The 17,293-nt window shown below is 40.6% G+C and overlaps 6 protein-coding genes and 1 non-coding gene across 7 annotated transcripts; 4 read left to right on the top strand and 3 right to left on the bottom strand.

The window, feature by feature from the left end:
* Window positions 1-73: 73 nt before the first annotated feature.
* Window positions 74-222, top strand: SS1G_14641. The gene has a single exon. It is a non-coding gene; the product is annotated as a tRNA-Glu (tRNA).
* Window positions 223-2,329: 2,107 nt separating this feature from the next.
* SS1G_02251 (hypothetical protein) lies at window positions 2,330-3,358 on the bottom strand (the record flags this gene model as incomplete). Its single annotated transcript, XM_001595985.1, has 4 exons — window positions 2,330-2,556; window positions 2,657-2,887; window positions 2,939-3,070; window positions 3,121-3,358. The coding sequence occupies 4 exons, from the start codon at window positions 3,356-3,358 to the stop codon at window positions 2,330-2,332; spliced, it is 828 nt and encodes a 275-aa protein (XP_001596035.1).
* A 1,662-nt stretch (window positions 3,359-5,020) lies between these two features.
* SS1G_02250 (predicted protein) lies at window positions 5,021-6,329 on the top strand (the record flags this gene model as incomplete). The annotated part of the gene is made up of 6 exons (XM_001595984.1): window positions 5,021-5,153; window positions 5,206-5,310; window positions 5,367-5,441; window positions 5,624-5,800; window positions 5,855-5,926; window positions 6,157-6,329. The coding sequence occupies 6 exons, from the start codon at window positions 5,021-5,023 to the stop codon at window positions 6,327-6,329; spliced, it is 735 nt and encodes a 244-aa protein (XP_001596034.1).
* A 1,980-nt stretch (window positions 6,330-8,309) lies between these two features.
* SS1G_02249 (hypothetical protein) lies at window positions 8,310-9,417 on the bottom strand (the record flags this gene model as incomplete). Its single annotated transcript, XM_001595983.1, has 2 exons — window positions 8,310-8,767; window positions 8,877-9,417. The coding sequence occupies 2 exons, from the start codon at window positions 9,415-9,417 to the stop codon at window positions 8,310-8,312; spliced, it is 999 nt and encodes a 332-aa protein (XP_001596033.1).
* A 3,092-nt stretch (window positions 9,418-12,509) lies between these two features.
* On the top strand, window positions 12,510-12,662 carry SS1G_02248 (predicted protein; the record flags this gene model as incomplete). The annotated part of the gene is made up of 1 exon (XM_001595982.1): window positions 12,510-12,662. One exon carries the CDS (start codon window positions 12,510-12,512, stop codon window positions 12,660-12,662), a length of 153 nt encoding a protein of 50 aa, XP_001596032.1.
* A 778-nt stretch (window positions 12,663-13,440) lies between these two features.
* SS1G_02247 (predicted protein) lies at window positions 13,441-14,559 on the bottom strand (the record flags this gene model as incomplete). Its single annotated transcript, XM_001595981.1, has 1 exon — window positions 13,441-14,559. The coding sequence occupies one exon, from the start codon at window positions 14,557-14,559 to the stop codon at window positions 13,441-13,443; it is 1,119 nt and encodes a 372-aa protein (XP_001596031.1).
* Window positions 14,560-15,767: 1,208 nt separating this feature from the next.
* Window positions 15,768-16,791, top strand: SS1G_02246 (hypothetical protein; the record flags this gene model as incomplete). The annotated part of the gene is made up of 2 exons (XM_001595980.1): window positions 15,768-15,954; window positions 16,037-16,791. The coding sequence occupies 2 exons, from the start codon at window positions 15,768-15,770 to the stop codon at window positions 16,789-16,791; spliced, it is 942 nt and encodes a 313-aa protein (XP_001596030.1).
* Window positions 16,792-17,293: the final 502 nt, after the last annotated feature.

Below are 17,293 nucleotides of genomic sequence, written 5' to 3'. Positions count from 1 at the left end.
ACGGCACAAAACAATTCAAACAGTATATATACGCAAATATTACACTTGACCTCTCATCCAACAAACACAACGAGCTGTGATGGCCGAGTGGGTATGTTGCACAATGTTCACCACACCAGTGCGACCAAAGCTAATTGAAATGATAGTCTAAGGCGATGGTTTTAAGTTCTTGGGAATTCACCATTATCGAAAGATGCGAGGGTTCGAACCCCTCTCGCAGCATGTTTACTTTTTTGCTCGGGAAACAGAATTCAAGCTGGGGTAGGGTCTGGAAATGCTGTGGAAGGTTTAGGAGGAGTTGGGAGAAATTCTTTTGTTGACCCCACCTACAGTACGTAGGTATCCACAGTTGTTGTGGACGAATTGGATGGGTGTAGTCACTGTAGTGGGGATTGTTGTGGGCCTGTGAAGGAGCCTCATCATTTTAACGAGGGGAAAATATAAATTGTTTATAGGATCAACTCAACTAGGAAACATGAACTAAGAAAGGAATTCCGAAAATCTTACACTGAATTCTAGAATATAAAGCCACAGCAGTAAATTTTATATGGTGACTATAGTTTCTTAGACTATAATATTGATTGTGTATATTCTGTATTATCAAAAAGCTCCGGAGGAAAATCCAATTATAGATGTGTAAAGAGTGTAAAAACAACAAGAGTACAAAAGCGATGACAACAACTCAAAGCCAAATATCAGATGTAAGTCTTGAATTAGATTTCTATCTCAATCAATATTACAAACCGCTCACCTTCCATAGTAGCTATAGATCCAACTGCTTGCTTCCTCCTTGATTTTTTTCCTTAACAGCTATTTTAGCGCTCCCTTTTCCCCAGCAGACAGCCATAAACATAAGGAAAGTACTTGAAATTGGGGTAATTTAATTAATAACCTAGGATCAGACAATCCTTTATATATCGCACAAGTTACGAAATCCACTAATCACTAAACTCATTCAATCCATTACATATCTCAATCATCCACCTCTATATTATAAAAGAGTTCACTTGATGCTCTAAATAATCTTCAATTTATCCAACTATCATAATTCAGAATCTCGTATATCCACTACTACAGAACTACTATATAGATCTTGATCCAACAGTTTATGATTGGATTGTATTCTACTCTGCACTTTTCTGATCTTCATAAAAAGAAGGAACTTGGAAGTTCATCCAATACCATGATGGAAATACCACTCACAGCAAGTATCTAAAGATTGACAGCAACCAGCTAGATACCGATCTAGAATAACAACAACACACAAACGAAACCCCAACTCTTGATTCCATGATACATATCTAGTATACACAACAACAACCTCATCACCCCCTCTGTCCTTCCCACACAAACACAAGCTCCAAGAATCCCCACACTCTGGCATCATCTCTGTTGAACGGCTTATTTCATAATTATCAAGAGAAAAAAAGACTACACCATAGACCATTTTTTATACTTCTAAAGCCAAAAAAAGTAAAACAACTCAAAGGATCAAAATGTATGTTCGAATCTCTATATTATATCTAGCCAAATAAGTAAGGAAAGAGCTTAGCTTCTCTCTAGTAGTTCGATACGCCGTCTACACAGCAAGCTGCAAATCAAATAACATATATCCCATAATAGTATAAAAGACATCAGAACCAGAGTAAATTTATATCAATTCGTATATACAATCACCCACCCACTTAACATCGCATTCATATCTCCTTGTCATCCTCCCCATCCCCATCTATCCATCTACAAAAAAAATCAAATCCCCACCCCTCGCAAAAGAAGAAAAAACACATTTACTAGGCTATGATTGGATGGAAAGTGAATGGGTGAGGAATAGGAAATGGGGAATAGTTGAAAAGGTAGTATACAAAAAGCAATCTCAACAATGAAAAATAGATTTGAATGAAGGTAAGATCTTAATTATCAAATGGATGAATCCATTCTGGAGCGAACTAGAAGCAGTGGAAAAATTCCGATATTGCATAGACTGCCGTTCCGCCAATTGGGGAGACTAGCGAGATACTATAAATCCCCTCTCCCGGGAAAGGGTTGCACAGTGTAGATTGCCACAATTCTAGAACTTGCCATGAAAAGACGAGAGTAAATGTATTCGAATATTCATCAATCTATCTCCCTCTAGATACCCTCGAATTCAAACATTACAATTGACATTATGTACCTACTCATAACATACCCCTAATTCCCAATCAAAATCCCCACCCCATCCATATATTTCCATCCAAAACACCATAACCAATCCGAACCAACCAACCAACCAACTGTCCGTCATCCCATCATTATATCATATATAATTCATCATCTTCATAATCCCATTCTAGGGTATAGATTCAAGAACATCACTTTCCTTTGGTTTTTGTAAGAAATCCGGAGGACCACCTGCAGGCATTTGTCTTTCCTCTGCCCATTGTCTGATGGCGTCGAAATTTTTGCACTTATGTTCGGTGTTGAAGTCGACGAATGCTTGGGGTTTGGATTTATCCCACCATACTTGACCAAGGACGCCCGTGTCAACTTGGCACATGAGTTGTTGGCGGATGATATCTAGGCAATGGGCTGGGATGTGTTAGCTTGTGCTTTGGTGGAAGAATGGCTTTGAGTGAAATAATATGTGATGAAATGTTGAATTTGAGGATACACTTACAGACGTGATATTGAACAACATTATCATCATTCACGAATGCTCCTTCTCCTTTTTCGTGGTAATAATCGTAATTGTAATATAGCGATTGTCTTACAAGATTAAGACAATGTAAATGATGTAGTCCTTCCAAATTTACGGGAAATCCTCCTCCATATTTTTCGTTTATTTGAACATGAGCTGATGTTAATCCGGATTTCTCTGCTTCGCTAGCTGGTAATGCCAAACTCCGATCTATGGATAATTAGCTTTGGTAGAGCCAATTGGTACAAGTATTGGACTCACAATGTACTCCTAAGCTTCCCCAAGCTTCATCCACTTCAGGGCCTGCTTTTAATCTAAACGCATTTTCCTTCATGAATGATCCATTGAACATTACTGGTTGATATGAAGTATCAATATCATTCAGTATAGGAGCTATTTTCATATTAAAATTGGGCAAGAAATGGTGAGATCTTGGGTCATACAATAATGTTGCACATATGATGGACATAATTTGGCGGGGTTTGCCACAAACCGAGCACCAATCCATATACCAAAAACGACTGACGATAATGATATCACCGGTATTGATAGGATATACCAAAGTATGTTATTTCGTCTGGGTGGTTGTTTATAATTTTGTTGTGTATGTGATAGTAATCCTTCACCATCTTCTGATTGAGGTACTTCGTTATATTTGTCTGAAAATGGAGTATAAGACATGTTGACAAACGGATGTAGTGGGGTACAATGAAGATCTCAAGATGAAGAGAATAGTCGAGAACAATCAATCATTTGAATATATCAAGTATGAGATAGGTTCAGATGAAAAGACAAATGAAGTTGGAAAGAAAGAGATGAGATGAATGGAGTTGATGTTAGGAAAAGGTTTCGTCCAACTTGAACAGCGACTTCGCCATCCAAGTATTGGAAATACTTAGTACAAGTTATCTAGTCAAAGGCAATTAAGTCCTATATCATCGGATGTAATAATGATCCGATCTAATAACATGGCACCAGAATCAAAGCCCAGAACTAGGACTAGACTTGTGTTGTGCTGTACGAGGTTGGTTGATGTTCAATTGATGTGCAGATGCGGGAAAATCCGATGAAGCTTAAAAATTTGGTGATACAGTAAGCAGCGTAAGGAAGGTTAGCTAGATTGATCTACCAGGCCAGGAACAATGATTTTCGGTGGGCAGCTATGGATATCGTCAGGGATTATAGGGTGCACAATGCACGTTGCACTCTGCTGTCGGCATCACGGAGTACGGAGTAACATTGAAATGTTGGAAAAATGGGTAGTAGGGCTCGTGTTGTCATATTACTTGGCGTCTTCGTTTTCTAAACATACACCGAACAGAGTGAGGTCTTACTTCTCCACTTCACTTCCAGGTTTTATCCATACGGGTTTTTATGTCAACATGAGTTTTTCTTATATGGAATGATGCGAGTTGTATTGTATTGTACTGTACTGTACATACTCGACACTCCCTCGTAGAATATCCATCTTATCATTTCCCAGACACCTTTTCCAGATGCAATGAAAAGACGGAACAACCTTTTAACCATAACCTTATTTCTTCCAATAGTAAAGATATACTAGATACCTGCCCAATTACTCAAATGCCAAGATTCTGAAGAATGGATCTTCGTACCTTCTCGTATCAATCACCTGGACGTAGATCATCAAGATACGAGCCATCCAACACGAGTTTTAACCTGGTGGACCCCGCAATTTCTATGCAGTCCCTCTCTATTCCACCATATTCCAACCTCACATAAGCTTTCCAATTATGGGAATTTATGAAACTTTTGTGCGGCGACATCATACTTTCCGCAACCCCAACATAACATTAGCCACTTGGCTATGCAGATACGAATTACGCGATAACTTACCGCAATGCGTGGCTGTTCAGTACATGAGTTGTTGTGCTGATGTTGCCCTACGTACAAAGTGCAGCATGTAGCTATTCGGTCTCGTTCTCCTTACTTCAATCACGCCTTTAGCTTGCTATATCGCTCAATACTTATCAAAATCGATGTTTGCGTATTAGCCCGAGTGGGAATTCCGCAGTATCATGACGTGGAATTATTACTTTTCCTATCAAGCAAGCTACTTGAATCTTGACCGACAGTGTCATGCCAAGGATAGATACTTTTCAATACTTTTCATACGTAGGTGATAGTGTCGGTTTTTTCGGTAAGATGTTTTCCAACGGGTATTCTTGACAGTATATCAAGATGGATTATAGATTTTTCGAGGTATTTAAGATCTATCAACCCCACGATACTTGAGCATCATTCTCATCATTCATCATCTCTCCTATCAACATCAGATTCTATCTTTACCATTTCAATTACTTCAACCAGACATCATTCAATATGCTTTTCTCAAGAGACTTTATCACACTTTTGGCATTCGCCGCCGTTGGTGCAGTAGCTGCACCAGTTGCAGAACCTCAACCAGAAGCTAAAGCGGATGCTTCTCCAGCAGACTATGGTGACTATGGTGACTGTAAGAGTACTTTCCCCACGGAATGAAAGTAACGTACTGACACACGTTCTAGATGGTAACTATGGAAACTATGGCACATATGAGAAATATCCAGTTCCTTCTTCCTCATCCTCCAAGCCTACACCAGCCCCTACTGGATATGGTAGCTATGCCAATTGTAAGCAGATATATCAACCAGATATCCAGCTTTTACATGATTAACACCTTTCATAGACGGTGCCTACAAGAACAAGAAAGTTAGAGAAGTTCCAGCAGAAAAACGTGCTGATTATGGAAACTATGGAGATTGTAAGTCAACTAAAGTTCATACATTTCATACATTTCATAGGATTGATTCAAATCATTCTTTTTTGAATTTCGAATTTATGACCATGAAATGCTGACCAATCCCTAGATGGTGACTACGGAAACTGTTCGTCTTCGTCTATCAAGTGCTATTTTGATACAGTACTAACATTATAATCTTACAGACGGTAACTACGTGAACTACCCAGGAGTTCCTTCAACCTCCTCATCCGCTACACCAACACCAAAACCAACCTCTTCATCCGTTAAGCCAACACCAACCTCATCAAGCTCCTCCGTTAAACCAACTACAACCTCATCTACCGCACCAACTCAAACCGGATATGGTTCATACGCAAACTGTAAGTAATACTCAATGTACAGTACAAACTGCCTTCGCTAATGATTTTCCCCAGACGGAGCATACAAGAACAAGAAAGCACGTGCTCCAGAAGCCGATCCAGTAGACTATGGAAACTACGGTGATTGTAAGTTACCTCCTCATTTTTCGTTTCCCTAAGCCAGTCTCGCGCTCTCATATGTTCTCAATTGTCTCAAGGCTTCGCCAGAGCAATGCTGACTTTGAATTCTGTCAATCCAGATGGCAATTGTTCGTGACTCCCGCTATATCCTAATTCTATATCATCCCAACTCATTCCGTCCCACTAAACAAACCCAATCCACTTTCAGCATAACTAACCAATTCTCTCCATCACAGACGGCAACTACGAGAACTACGCTCCAGTGCCCACCACATCTACCACATCAACCACCACCACCACCATCAAAACCTCCACCACAACTGCAACTCCCACCGCAACCGGCTACACCAACTACGGATCTTACGATCACTACAAGCGAGTCGCTGCCGAAGCTGAGATTATCGCTTAAACGCATCAATGATTTGACGAATTTTATTTTATAATTTATACGTGAGTTTTATCTCTCCTCCTATCCATCTACATTAAAAACTTGTACTGATATTGATGATAAATAGACTCCTTTATGACTGAATGATATACGCCCCTTAAATAATGCTTATTATAATGATATGATATGATATGATACATGGAAACTGCTCTACAGCTTGGAAGAAAGAGAGGAAGATAGAAGGATTGATGAATGAAGTGGAAGATATGGATAACTTATAGTTAGTTATAGCTTGAACTGAGCAATCGAATGAAGCTTTATACTTATATTTATCCTTAACTTTTGATTTCAAGTGAAAAAAGAATTGTAGCATTGTATTTATCTTCTAACTATTGATTGCATGGCCTTTACGATTGACTGTCAATTGTTCAATTGTCTAGCACAGCACACTTTTACCGTCTCTGAATTATTACTTTTATTACTGTGTTGTTGAATACCCCAAAATCAGTATGAATAGAAAGATAGATACCCACCCATCCAGCAAAAAACCCCTCCAAAACCTCCAAAAACTCTCTCCCGCAATGTATCAAAACCCGAAACCCAAACCCAAACCCAAACCCCAGAGGTGCGCACGCAGTAAACCCCCCAAATCCCTCAATCCACACCCTCCCTACAGTACTCCGTACTCCGTATAAGGTGTGTCCCAAGCACATAAAATCCCACTTACTAAATCCCAACCACCAACCACGCTACGAGTACGAGCAAAAAACTTCTTAGCGTCCAAAAAAAAAAAAAACTTTTAAAATTCCTTCAGCAAAGCTTGGAAATACCTTTTTCCTTCACTTCCTTTCCTTTTTAATTAATTTTACTTTGTTTCATTTCATTCAGCACCACGGCTACGATGATGATGATGATATATCAACATATCTTGTTGCAGAGCTTGCGCTTTGTTGGTTCATGAAAATCAATGGGCTGAGTGCTCAATTGAAATGAAATGAAATGAATTGAATTGGATCAATATCAAGAGCATGGCTGTCTCTTATCGCAAAATGCGAATACAATTACGAATACCAAATCCCAGATCCCAACCATGGAGGGAGAAACTAATCGCAGTTTTACTTTTCTTCAACCACACGAAACCATCAAAAACCCCATCCGTACGTTCCTCCCCCCCTTTTCCTCCTCTTCCCTACAGCCCAATCCCCAGATCCTTCATCCCAAACCCCCTCAAAAAAACCAAAAAAAAAACCATAAAAATGATGAACAACACATACGTTATACCCAGCTCACTCAGATGTACAAATGTTGCAATTGCTGAGAACGCGTTCAGCTTCTGATTTATTATTCCCCCTTTCATGATTTTAATTTTATTTTCATCATTTGGATGGAGTGAGAAACTAATTTGGTTTTCTCTCTGCAGGATTAATTTTACATATGTGTATGGATGAGGATGGATATATGGATGGGATTGTTGGTTGGTGGTTTGATGGTGAGTAGGGGATAGGTTGAAGGGGCTATGATATGTGGGAAGAAGGGGTCGACGTATACCGTTCTCGTCGGATAGAAATCCAGAATCAGACTGAGATGGCCATTTCTTTCAGACAGAATAGTCATCCTAGTTTGCTCCGTCTCGTCTTGATACCCTTCTTGATACTTTCAACTATACAGGTAGGTCCAAAAGCTAGCTCAATCAAAATTATTCTATTATTCTTTCTATACTATATATGCCACTATTTTTCTATCATACACATGCAATTGATGGATCTCAGAAACTCCTAACATATCTATACATGAATCATTCACACCTGTCGAATCCACACTCTGTACCCATACCGATGCTGTGCGATATCCCAATACCAAAATGCTCGATATAACGCCATATGCCTCTACACATCGAACTTTTCCCTATTACCGCATTCTTCATGACCTTGTTCTCGATATAAGGGTTTCTTTCCCAGATATCACTATATCATTCGAAAAACCTCCCCTCTCGTGCTCGAACTATTCTCCCGAACCAACTCTTGTCGCCGTCACCCTCCTCCCAATCCCACCATATTCCATTTCCCTTTCTCCCTCCACCTCACTCACACTCCCTCTCTCCTCCCCCATCCCCATCCCTATCGCCATCTCTAACCCCGCCTCTCCACCTCTCTTCTCCATCTCCCCCATCAAAACACCCTGCCTCCTATACAACCCCACAAAATTCCACGTCCCCCACAATTGCGCCGCCATGAACACTATATGCAACATTGGAGTTGTTATTTTAAACGCTAAAGTCCATCGATCCCACAAGCTACCAAAGAGAAACATGGTGAGGATTGTTTCGGCTACTGTACCTGTAAAGGTTGTGATTGCGGCGATGCGGAAGATTTTACGCAGGAAAGCGTGAGAGGTGGGATATACGCGGTAGAGAATTATGGTCAGGTGGGGGAGAAATTCTGAGATGATGTCGAAGGCTCCTGGGGGTTGTTAGTTTGTGGAGTGAGAGGGGGAAATGGAATGAGGGGAAAAGGAAACGGAAAATGAGGCAGAAGGGGTATGGAAAAAGAAGACAGAAGGAAAACATACCCCAAACCGTACACAGAATAAATTCAATGGTAGCATCCCTTTCCTTGACCAAATCCAAACTAATAGCAATAGCACTCTGTCCGATCAAAATAGTTCCAACATGATGTCCCACACTCACTGGACTAATCTTCGGTCGATACAATAACTCAAATATATACATCGCTATCAACATTTGCGCCGCCACTATCAAAATATCACCCATTGTTACCTGACTCCCTTTCGCAAACGGTGTATGTAGAGAGGCCGTTAGGAAAGTCACCGAAATAAATGGATAGGCTGCGAGAAGCAGGATGAGAAGTTTAGTAAGGCCGGCGATATGATGGTTTATGAAGCCGAGACGGAGAGGAGAGCCCAAGGGCATGCTTGTAAAGGTTGATTTGTAAAGACGGGGGAGCATAATGGGTTCGAGGAGGTAGTAGCGGATGAGGAAGTAGAGTATTAGGATTATAGAGAGGATGAGGCCGGAGAAGGGAGCGAGTTTGGAGATGGTTTCGAGGGGGACTTTGGTTATGTGTGGGGAGTTGGAGTAGGGGTTTGTCATTTTGAAGGTGTGGTTTGGTGGATGACTGGTGACTGGTTGTTGAGAAAGTAAATTGAGTTGAGGTGTGAGGATTTTGTTCGATGAAATGACAGGAGTAAAGTAGAAACGTTTGAAGATATTTGCTCAATTTAGCAGTATCTTCAGTATCTTTGATTCAACGAAAGATGTAAAGTAGTGAAGGAAATAAAGAAAAGAAAGGCTCCAGCCTTAGTAAAGTAAATAGAGGGAGTGATCGAATCAACATGAAAATCCGAGTGAATATAAGAGCTAAGAAGCAAAGAAGTAAAGAAGTAAAGAAGTAAAAGGGAGTATGTGACTCGAAAAACAAATCTCAGTCAGAAAAGATCCCACTGAAATATAGATGGGTCATCCCCCGCCTACTTATATATAAACATGAAAAGAAAGACTGACTGATTTACATCAAGTAAAAATCAGCGACAAGTACCTAGTAGGTAGGTAGGTATTCTTACTTTCTCGGCTCCAGGATTCATATGAAGAAAAGTTGAGAAATCTTGTGTCGTGCTTGAAACGAGGATAGCTTATGGTGATACTGCCGAAATCCTATTTCATAAAATTGTAAGTCTTATGTGAAAGTGTACATGGATGAATATGTTTGTGAGATGTGTTGATTGGATAGAGATTGGGGCTAGAGGGGAGAAAAGGAAGGCACGATGCATTGGAGTGAGGCTCGAGCAATTTCGGTTGGTGGCGGTGTTGCGGGGAGGTGCATGATTAGCTGAGTGGAATCAATGGATACCTACTAGGTACTAGGTAGGTAGCTAGAGGTTTGGAGTTTGAGGTAGGAAGAAATTGGCAATTGTATGATACTTTTTTGTGGTGTGGTGTGGGTGTGTGAGATTTGTGTTTGAGGATATAAAATTAGTGGTGCACAAGATATAGTAAAGTCGGTGATGTTGATGTTGAGTTGATGTTGAATGGCATGTTCCTTTGAATTCGTTGGATCTGTTCTGTTGGTTTTGGTGTTGTAGCTAGTAACCTAACCTTAGCTATTTATATTGTGATAACCTCACGTTTTTTCACGAAGGATCAATGTCGATGTACCTAGATCCCTAATTATTTATCACTTAAGAAAGCATATCACACATCACGTCAAAACATAATTCATTCATTTATTCACCCATCTTCCTCTTATGATAAGCCCTGGCGGCTTTTACATATTAAAATGCCTCAAAACGTGCTTCTAGACCCCTATCCACCATGATCCTAACCATCTCATACCCCAGTCTTGGCATCTCGAAACAAGCCAATTATAATATCCATAAGGTTATGTCAGAACAACTCCCGGCTTGGCAGGAAAGCTTGGTATAGAAGCTTAAATCTAATCTTTGTTTCTGATTGACTACTAGGTATTTGTTTGCTGGTTTTATCAATTGATGAATACTCGGTCGGATGTATAGACGAATCTTCATACTTTGGACGTTTCTTGGCAATGGTCTAACGGGTCGTGAAACAATGTCTGAGTGATATCATTGGGTTTTTCCTTGAGATGATCTGGAGATTTATTAATGGCCCGTACGTAGAACAAATGGGTGTAGTAGAAGATGTGTACCTAGTAGTTTCGTTTGAGATTCTTGAAATCCATCGCATACTAGACCCGCACAGGACTCCGCTGACTGCAGTGAAAATCACCCGATTATTTATCTAAAGAGCAAAAATAGGGATAGTCATGACACAATGTAAACTAGAGTAAGTTTCTAGCGTGCTCCGTTATACGAACATCATCATAAACACATATCTGTTCTTCGGAAATTTCTTTCGGGTGGAAGGAGAAACCGATATTCAGCTATTCAGGGTTTCATTCATTCGCCCAAAATACGAGGTGCCAAATATCTGGACCGTGAAGAATTGTTTACTTGATTTTTTCATTGTTTTAATGGTGATGTGTCTTCGATTGGATTGAGTTTTAAATCTATATTTGTAAATAGAAAGGACAAAATCTGGAGCGAGTTCAGGGTAGGGAATGGATATGGTAGGTTAAGGTTAAGGTTAAGGTTAAGGTTAAGTGTCCTCGAAACCGACAAACATATATGAGCGTATCTAGGCTATTAAACCTTAGCTATTACAACACTTGGACTTGCGATCTATACTTTATGAATAGCTAGCGGACAGTTTTTTTCAAAATCAAATGACTCTCTCTAACCTACCTGCTTCGAATATGTCACGTGCAAAAGCTGCATGTTACATCGGAGAGTTGCCGCGGTTGGTGCAACCCTATTGGAAAATTCCTAGGCACGTAAGGGGTCAATAGGGCTGTGTCTAGTCCGCGGCAGCACAACGCTCTCATCACTATCAATCTTACGTAAAATCATATTCTCTCATCCTCCGCTCGTTATTCGTCCTTGCTAACCAATCACTCACCTGGCTGACCGGGTTGCGTCGACCTTGTTAAAGACGCTAGGATTCGACCAACGAGCCCTATCAATCGGTGAGTTCACCGTGAAAAAGTAATATTGCTTCAATACTTTTGCATTGCCAGGCGCTTCTAGTTTAGTTTGTCCCTTGTACCGATCTCATACTGGGAATATTTCAAAAGATGGCGCTTTTGAGATTATTCAGAAATAATGAGTATAAATCCAATCTTGAGCTTGCTGAGCCCTGGTACTGTTCATTCCTAGCGTCAAACTCAGTATTCTCATTTCATGTATGATATATATATCTTCAGCTGTCATATCTTCCAGAAAACAATAGCAAGCAGTAGTTCTGCGGCGACATCTACGATAGCATCATGTGAATATTGTCTCAGAATAGAAAGAATGTGTATCCGAATGCTCTTGCAGGAATTAATCTGTTTAATCCCTCGGATGCCTCTTATTTATCATTTCTGCATTTCTCGCATTCACCTATTTCAAGTTGAATCATCTGCCGCTTTTCAGGTCGGTATTGATTCAAGTAAGAATTCAATCCCATATCATGGATAATATTTTATGGTCCTTAATGCTTTACTTTTATCTTATCTGGCCGTTGTGTGGATGAATATCGTCGATCCTGCCAGGATCCTGTTGGTGAAGGAAATGAGTCCTGTCGATTATCTAAAAGAGAAGAGAAAATAAGGATGCGAAGAGGTTTAAAAGATGGATAAGAAAGCTACAATTGATGAAAAGAAGAAGATTGAGGGTCGGAAGAAAGATGATGTTATTAATATCGGTTTTGATGAACTGACAAATGCACAGTCTGGTTGTGCCGAGAATGCTGGGCAACCGGCCCGTAATCACGAGTGGACATAGCGGGTAGGAGTTCTAATAGGTATAAATATGATAAGTTGTCATACATCGAATACTCTTCTCCTCCCATAAAAGGCTGGAGAGTGTCAGTATTCTGCATTTTGGGATGCCATGTGTGTGTTCATCGATAAAGTTCTGCTTCATCTACAATATTCAGGGACTTGGTGACACAGTAATTTTGCTGGACGCAACCAGCCGAAGCCAATGTTTAACAACATCATTTCTCATTTTCAGTTAATTTTTCCTTACAACTGTCCATTTGATCTCAGACTCGTGGAACTTTCCACAGTACTACATACATCCCTCGTTATCACACGAATATCTCGTTTTACTCGGTTCGACTGAATATACCGGGAAATCTCCATTTCTCTTCCTCTACATTAAGCAATGGGTGGATATTGAGGAAAAGTAGGGAGGGTGGAGAGAGAAGGATGAGATGGGTATTTATTTTCGAGTTTCTTAAGAAAGTGGGAGAGAGGTGGGATCGTGCGACGTACAAGGATTTAAGATCTAAGAAGGTGTTGTGTTTATTTCTAATCTACAATCTCGAGATGAGAAATATTATGGTTTCTGCATCGGATAAATAATTAATATACCGATCGCACTTTCATTTCCACTTTACTCTCCATAACACTATATAATTCACAATGGTTTCATACCGCTTGTTATTACCAGTTACGAATACCTGCTAGTATCAAATCCTCTATTATATCCTGGTCATGGTCCATAATTTCCCAGTATTTAGATTCCCAAAACTCAACACTCTAACTCCAACAAACACCTATACCTCAAATCCAGCAATCTTCCCTGGCCATTCCAAAACCTCATGATAAGAGCAATCAACTTCCTTCCAAATAACACCAAAAAGTCCCTTACTCCAACCATTGAGCCACCATACCTGCGGCACTTTCTCAAAAACCACACAATAGAACCCTACAATGACCAAAGCAAAATGATCTCGTGCCTTGATTAAATTCACAAATTCTTCTGACACGATGTTTCCCCATTCTAAAGCTAGATGCGGATTATCGTTTTCTCCTTCTAGCTTCTTGAACGCAGCTTTGAGATAAGAAATCGCTTGCTCGTATAGGGTTGTCATTTCGCCTTGATTCGAAGCATACAATCGATCAAAAGCAGCTTCTGCATCTATTGATAAAGTGATGTCTTTGACTTCTTCAGGAGGAAACCTCAATGGTCTTCTCACATTGATGATCGTACACCAACCCCTGGTTAGATCAAAACTTTGAGCCAAGTCGTCAATTAATTCAGTTGTTGCCACTTTCATCGGATTCGGCCGCGAGACACCAAAAGCGAACATGGCAGTGATGCTTGAGAAGGCAATACAAGCTGTGTCGTTCTCTTTACTCATGTTGGAAAGAGCGGAATGGTAGAGATTGAGTCCTTGAGTGTGATGTGCAATGGCAATTTCAATATATTTCTGGGGATTTGCATGGGAGTCCGCGTAATGGAGTGCGGAAAGTGCAAGTAGTCCATGAAGGAGGAAAGGATGCTGCATTGCCTCGTTCAAGATGAGAGTCTGGCATATTTTGAGAGCAGCCGGGTTGGAGGTTGGATTAACTGTATGGACTGTTTTTGTGAACCAATGGATGATGAGGTCTATATTTTCGAGATTAAGACATGGGGTTTTCGTGTTGGGAATTTCCTCATTTCGAGGAGTTGAGCTATATGAGGGAGGCGAAGAGTCATTGCTGTCTTTTGGTCCTTCTTTGCCAGCTTCAGTCGTAGATTGGATGCCATCAACCCAGATCAAAGGCCGCAGCCTTGGGTAAGTACATAGAGCCTCACGTGAGGTACATTTCTGGCAGCTTGGTTTTTCCTCATCACACTTCGAGGTAAAACAAAATGTCAGTGATTGAAATAGAGCAGAGAGGAATGCCATTTTTATTTTCGCAGAGAAGCTTCGGAGGTGGAATCCAAGGGGGACAGTAGATTGTTCAATGCAGCAAACATACCTTGATCCGTCTCTTTTTACAATTATGACAACCATTCCGTGACTTAGTATGGGGTCTTCGGATCATCGGAACGAGGGTTGAGCCTTAGACTCTAAGCAAAGCTATAGAACTACACAGTATGCCAGTCCTCAACAGTGGGCAGTCTGACCAATAGACAAATACGCCCAGAGATACCTCGTCGTATTTCGTGCACTATTTGGGTCTGGTATACGATGAGTGGCAGAATATGTATAGATTGACGAAATTCCTGTGGCTGATTTCTCCCCTGCTGTATGGTATCGATTCAAAAGTATAATAAGTGCTTTCAGATTTTGAATAGTACATAGTACAAACCTACGCGTATATATATCTGCTTCAGGAAATGGAATACGGAAAACGAAATAAATAGTGAGATGCGTTGCGACGTTAGTGTTTCTTGGCGCTGTATGGTGGTCTGTGCATCTTGATCGTACTCGTTCACGAGTTCCTAAACTGGATTAATCTGCAGACATTTAGATCAATTGGGTTAGATGATTTAGTTAGCATGAAAATGAATTTGACGAAGGGGTCCAATCTTCCTCTAAACCATAAAATTTACTTTTATCTCCGACAAGCAATCATCAGAACTTCTGACTTGGAGAGTCCTCAGTCGGTCTACTCTTCCAGAAGGGTAAATTACCCTTCCATAAGCGTAATGGAGGACCTCGATGGTTATAAATCTATAGGGCAGAATCAAGCGGATCTCCAAAAATGGGACACCCAGGGGCTTTTGGAGGGCTGATGATCTGATTAAGGAGATGGTTATCGCCCTCTTCTCTGCATAACCGCGATTCCATGCCGCTCATAGACGCCAGGGCTTAGCATTGTTAGGTCGGGAGTACTCTATCTCGATGCTAGGGTATGATCAAAATACCAGACTTCGTACTGCGTATAGCTTTCCTCAAAACAGTAAGATCCGTAGTAGCTAAAGTTCAACAGCGATCTACTTATCATAACTTTATTATCTCGTGCTTTTCTCCAAAAATTCATCTTGCTTACCACTGGCTTATCACTTCATATACTTCAGATATCTGAAAATCTTTCCACATCATACTCACTGACCTATTTCTACACATTTTGACCCCATTTAACCCAATTGAACAAGGACGACTTAACAATGGATATCACGCTCATCAAATCACCCTCAGGAAACATCACGGGAGGCATATACTTCACTTATGATCCCTCCGGTTCCGCTGCCTATAGCTTTGTGGCACTTTTCGGATTATGTACTATTGCACATTTTATCTACATGTTTCCCTTACGCTCATGGTTTTTCGTAAGCTTTATCTTAGGCGGGATATGTAAGTACCGATTTCCAGAGACCAAGAAATACCAACGTCTTAATCAATAGCAATTTTTCATACATTGAGCTAATAACTACAGGCGAAACTTTCGGATACTATGGCAGGAGTAAGTGTCATAACAACGTCAGCGATATTGGTCCTTGGATCCTTCAAATGATTCTTATCCTCGGTGCCCCGACTTTCCTTGCAGCCACCGTCTATATGACCCTCGCACGAATCACCATTGCTCTGGGTGCAGAAAAATACTCGATGATCAGCCCACGATGGTTGACCAAAATATACGTCTTGATCGACATCGTCTGTTTTGTCAGCCAATTTGCCGGTGCAGGAGTCCAAGCTTCAGGCAACACGCAAGCCATCGCTATGGGAAACAAAGTCATTTTTGGAGGTCTCATATTTCAAATCATAGCATTTTGCTTCTTCCTCTTCATGGCTTGGCGTATCGCAGCCCGTTTCGAGCAGAATCAAGAGAATTACCCGGGCAGCAATCGTTATGTGGACAGCACATGGAAGAAATATTTTCGGGCATTGTATGCAGTCAGTATACTGCTCATAGTTCGAAACTTGGTGCGTGCAATCGAGTATGCGCAACAGGTTAATAGTGGAGGGTTTACATATGCCATGAGAAATGATGATGGATCTCTCACGTATATCGGAAAACATACTATGACGATTGGAGATAAGGAAGCATTTCTCTATGTCTTTGATGCTGCGTTGATGTTCTTGGTGGTCTTCATCTTTCTTATCATCCATCCAGGGAAATTCATCAAGGATAATCGTATTATGAGGGCGAAAAGGATATCAAATACAGAGATGGAGGGTTTGACAAAATGAGCGCAACAACGCTAGGATTGGATGAGCGGGCTAATTCTACGGTTACTAGATTGCTAGTTGGGGCGTTGCTGGTGTTACTACGTTGTATTGTTGTCAAGGATTTATGGTTGGCTATGGCCAGTGACGAAACTCGATCGTTGCGTCTGCTACTTTTCTTATGTAAATAAAATCATCACCCCGATTTCACATTTCATTTTCTCGATTTCTTTTGTATCTTGCTATTTTATTTTTCCTTACCTACACTCAAAAGCAATCAATCTCATTCCATTATCAGAACACCTAAAAACCCTGAGATCTACTGCATATATTATCGCATGGCATGCATATATGCATTGATCTGTCCGCTGTGAGAGTGCCGTCCGGATAAAAGTATCTGAGAAAAAATTGAGAGCACTCTTAAAAATTGTAAAGTGGTTATTGAAAATACGGGAAGATCGGCGTGGGATGGTAGGATACTTTTAGAACAATATAATACTGTATTATTGAAATCTTAGCTTTACCT

Source organism: Sclerotinia sclerotiorum, genomic scaffold (genome assembly GCF_000146945.2).
Source record: "Sclerotinia sclerotiorum 1980 UF-70 scaffold_3 genomic scaffold, whole genome shotgun sequence".
Classification (NCBI taxonomy): domain Eukaryota; kingdom Fungi; phylum Ascomycota; class Leotiomycetes; order Helotiales; family Sclerotiniaceae; genus Sclerotinia; species Sclerotinia sclerotiorum.
Note: the sequence above shows the minus strand (reverse complement) of the source record. Positions and strands in the feature narration are given on the sequence as shown.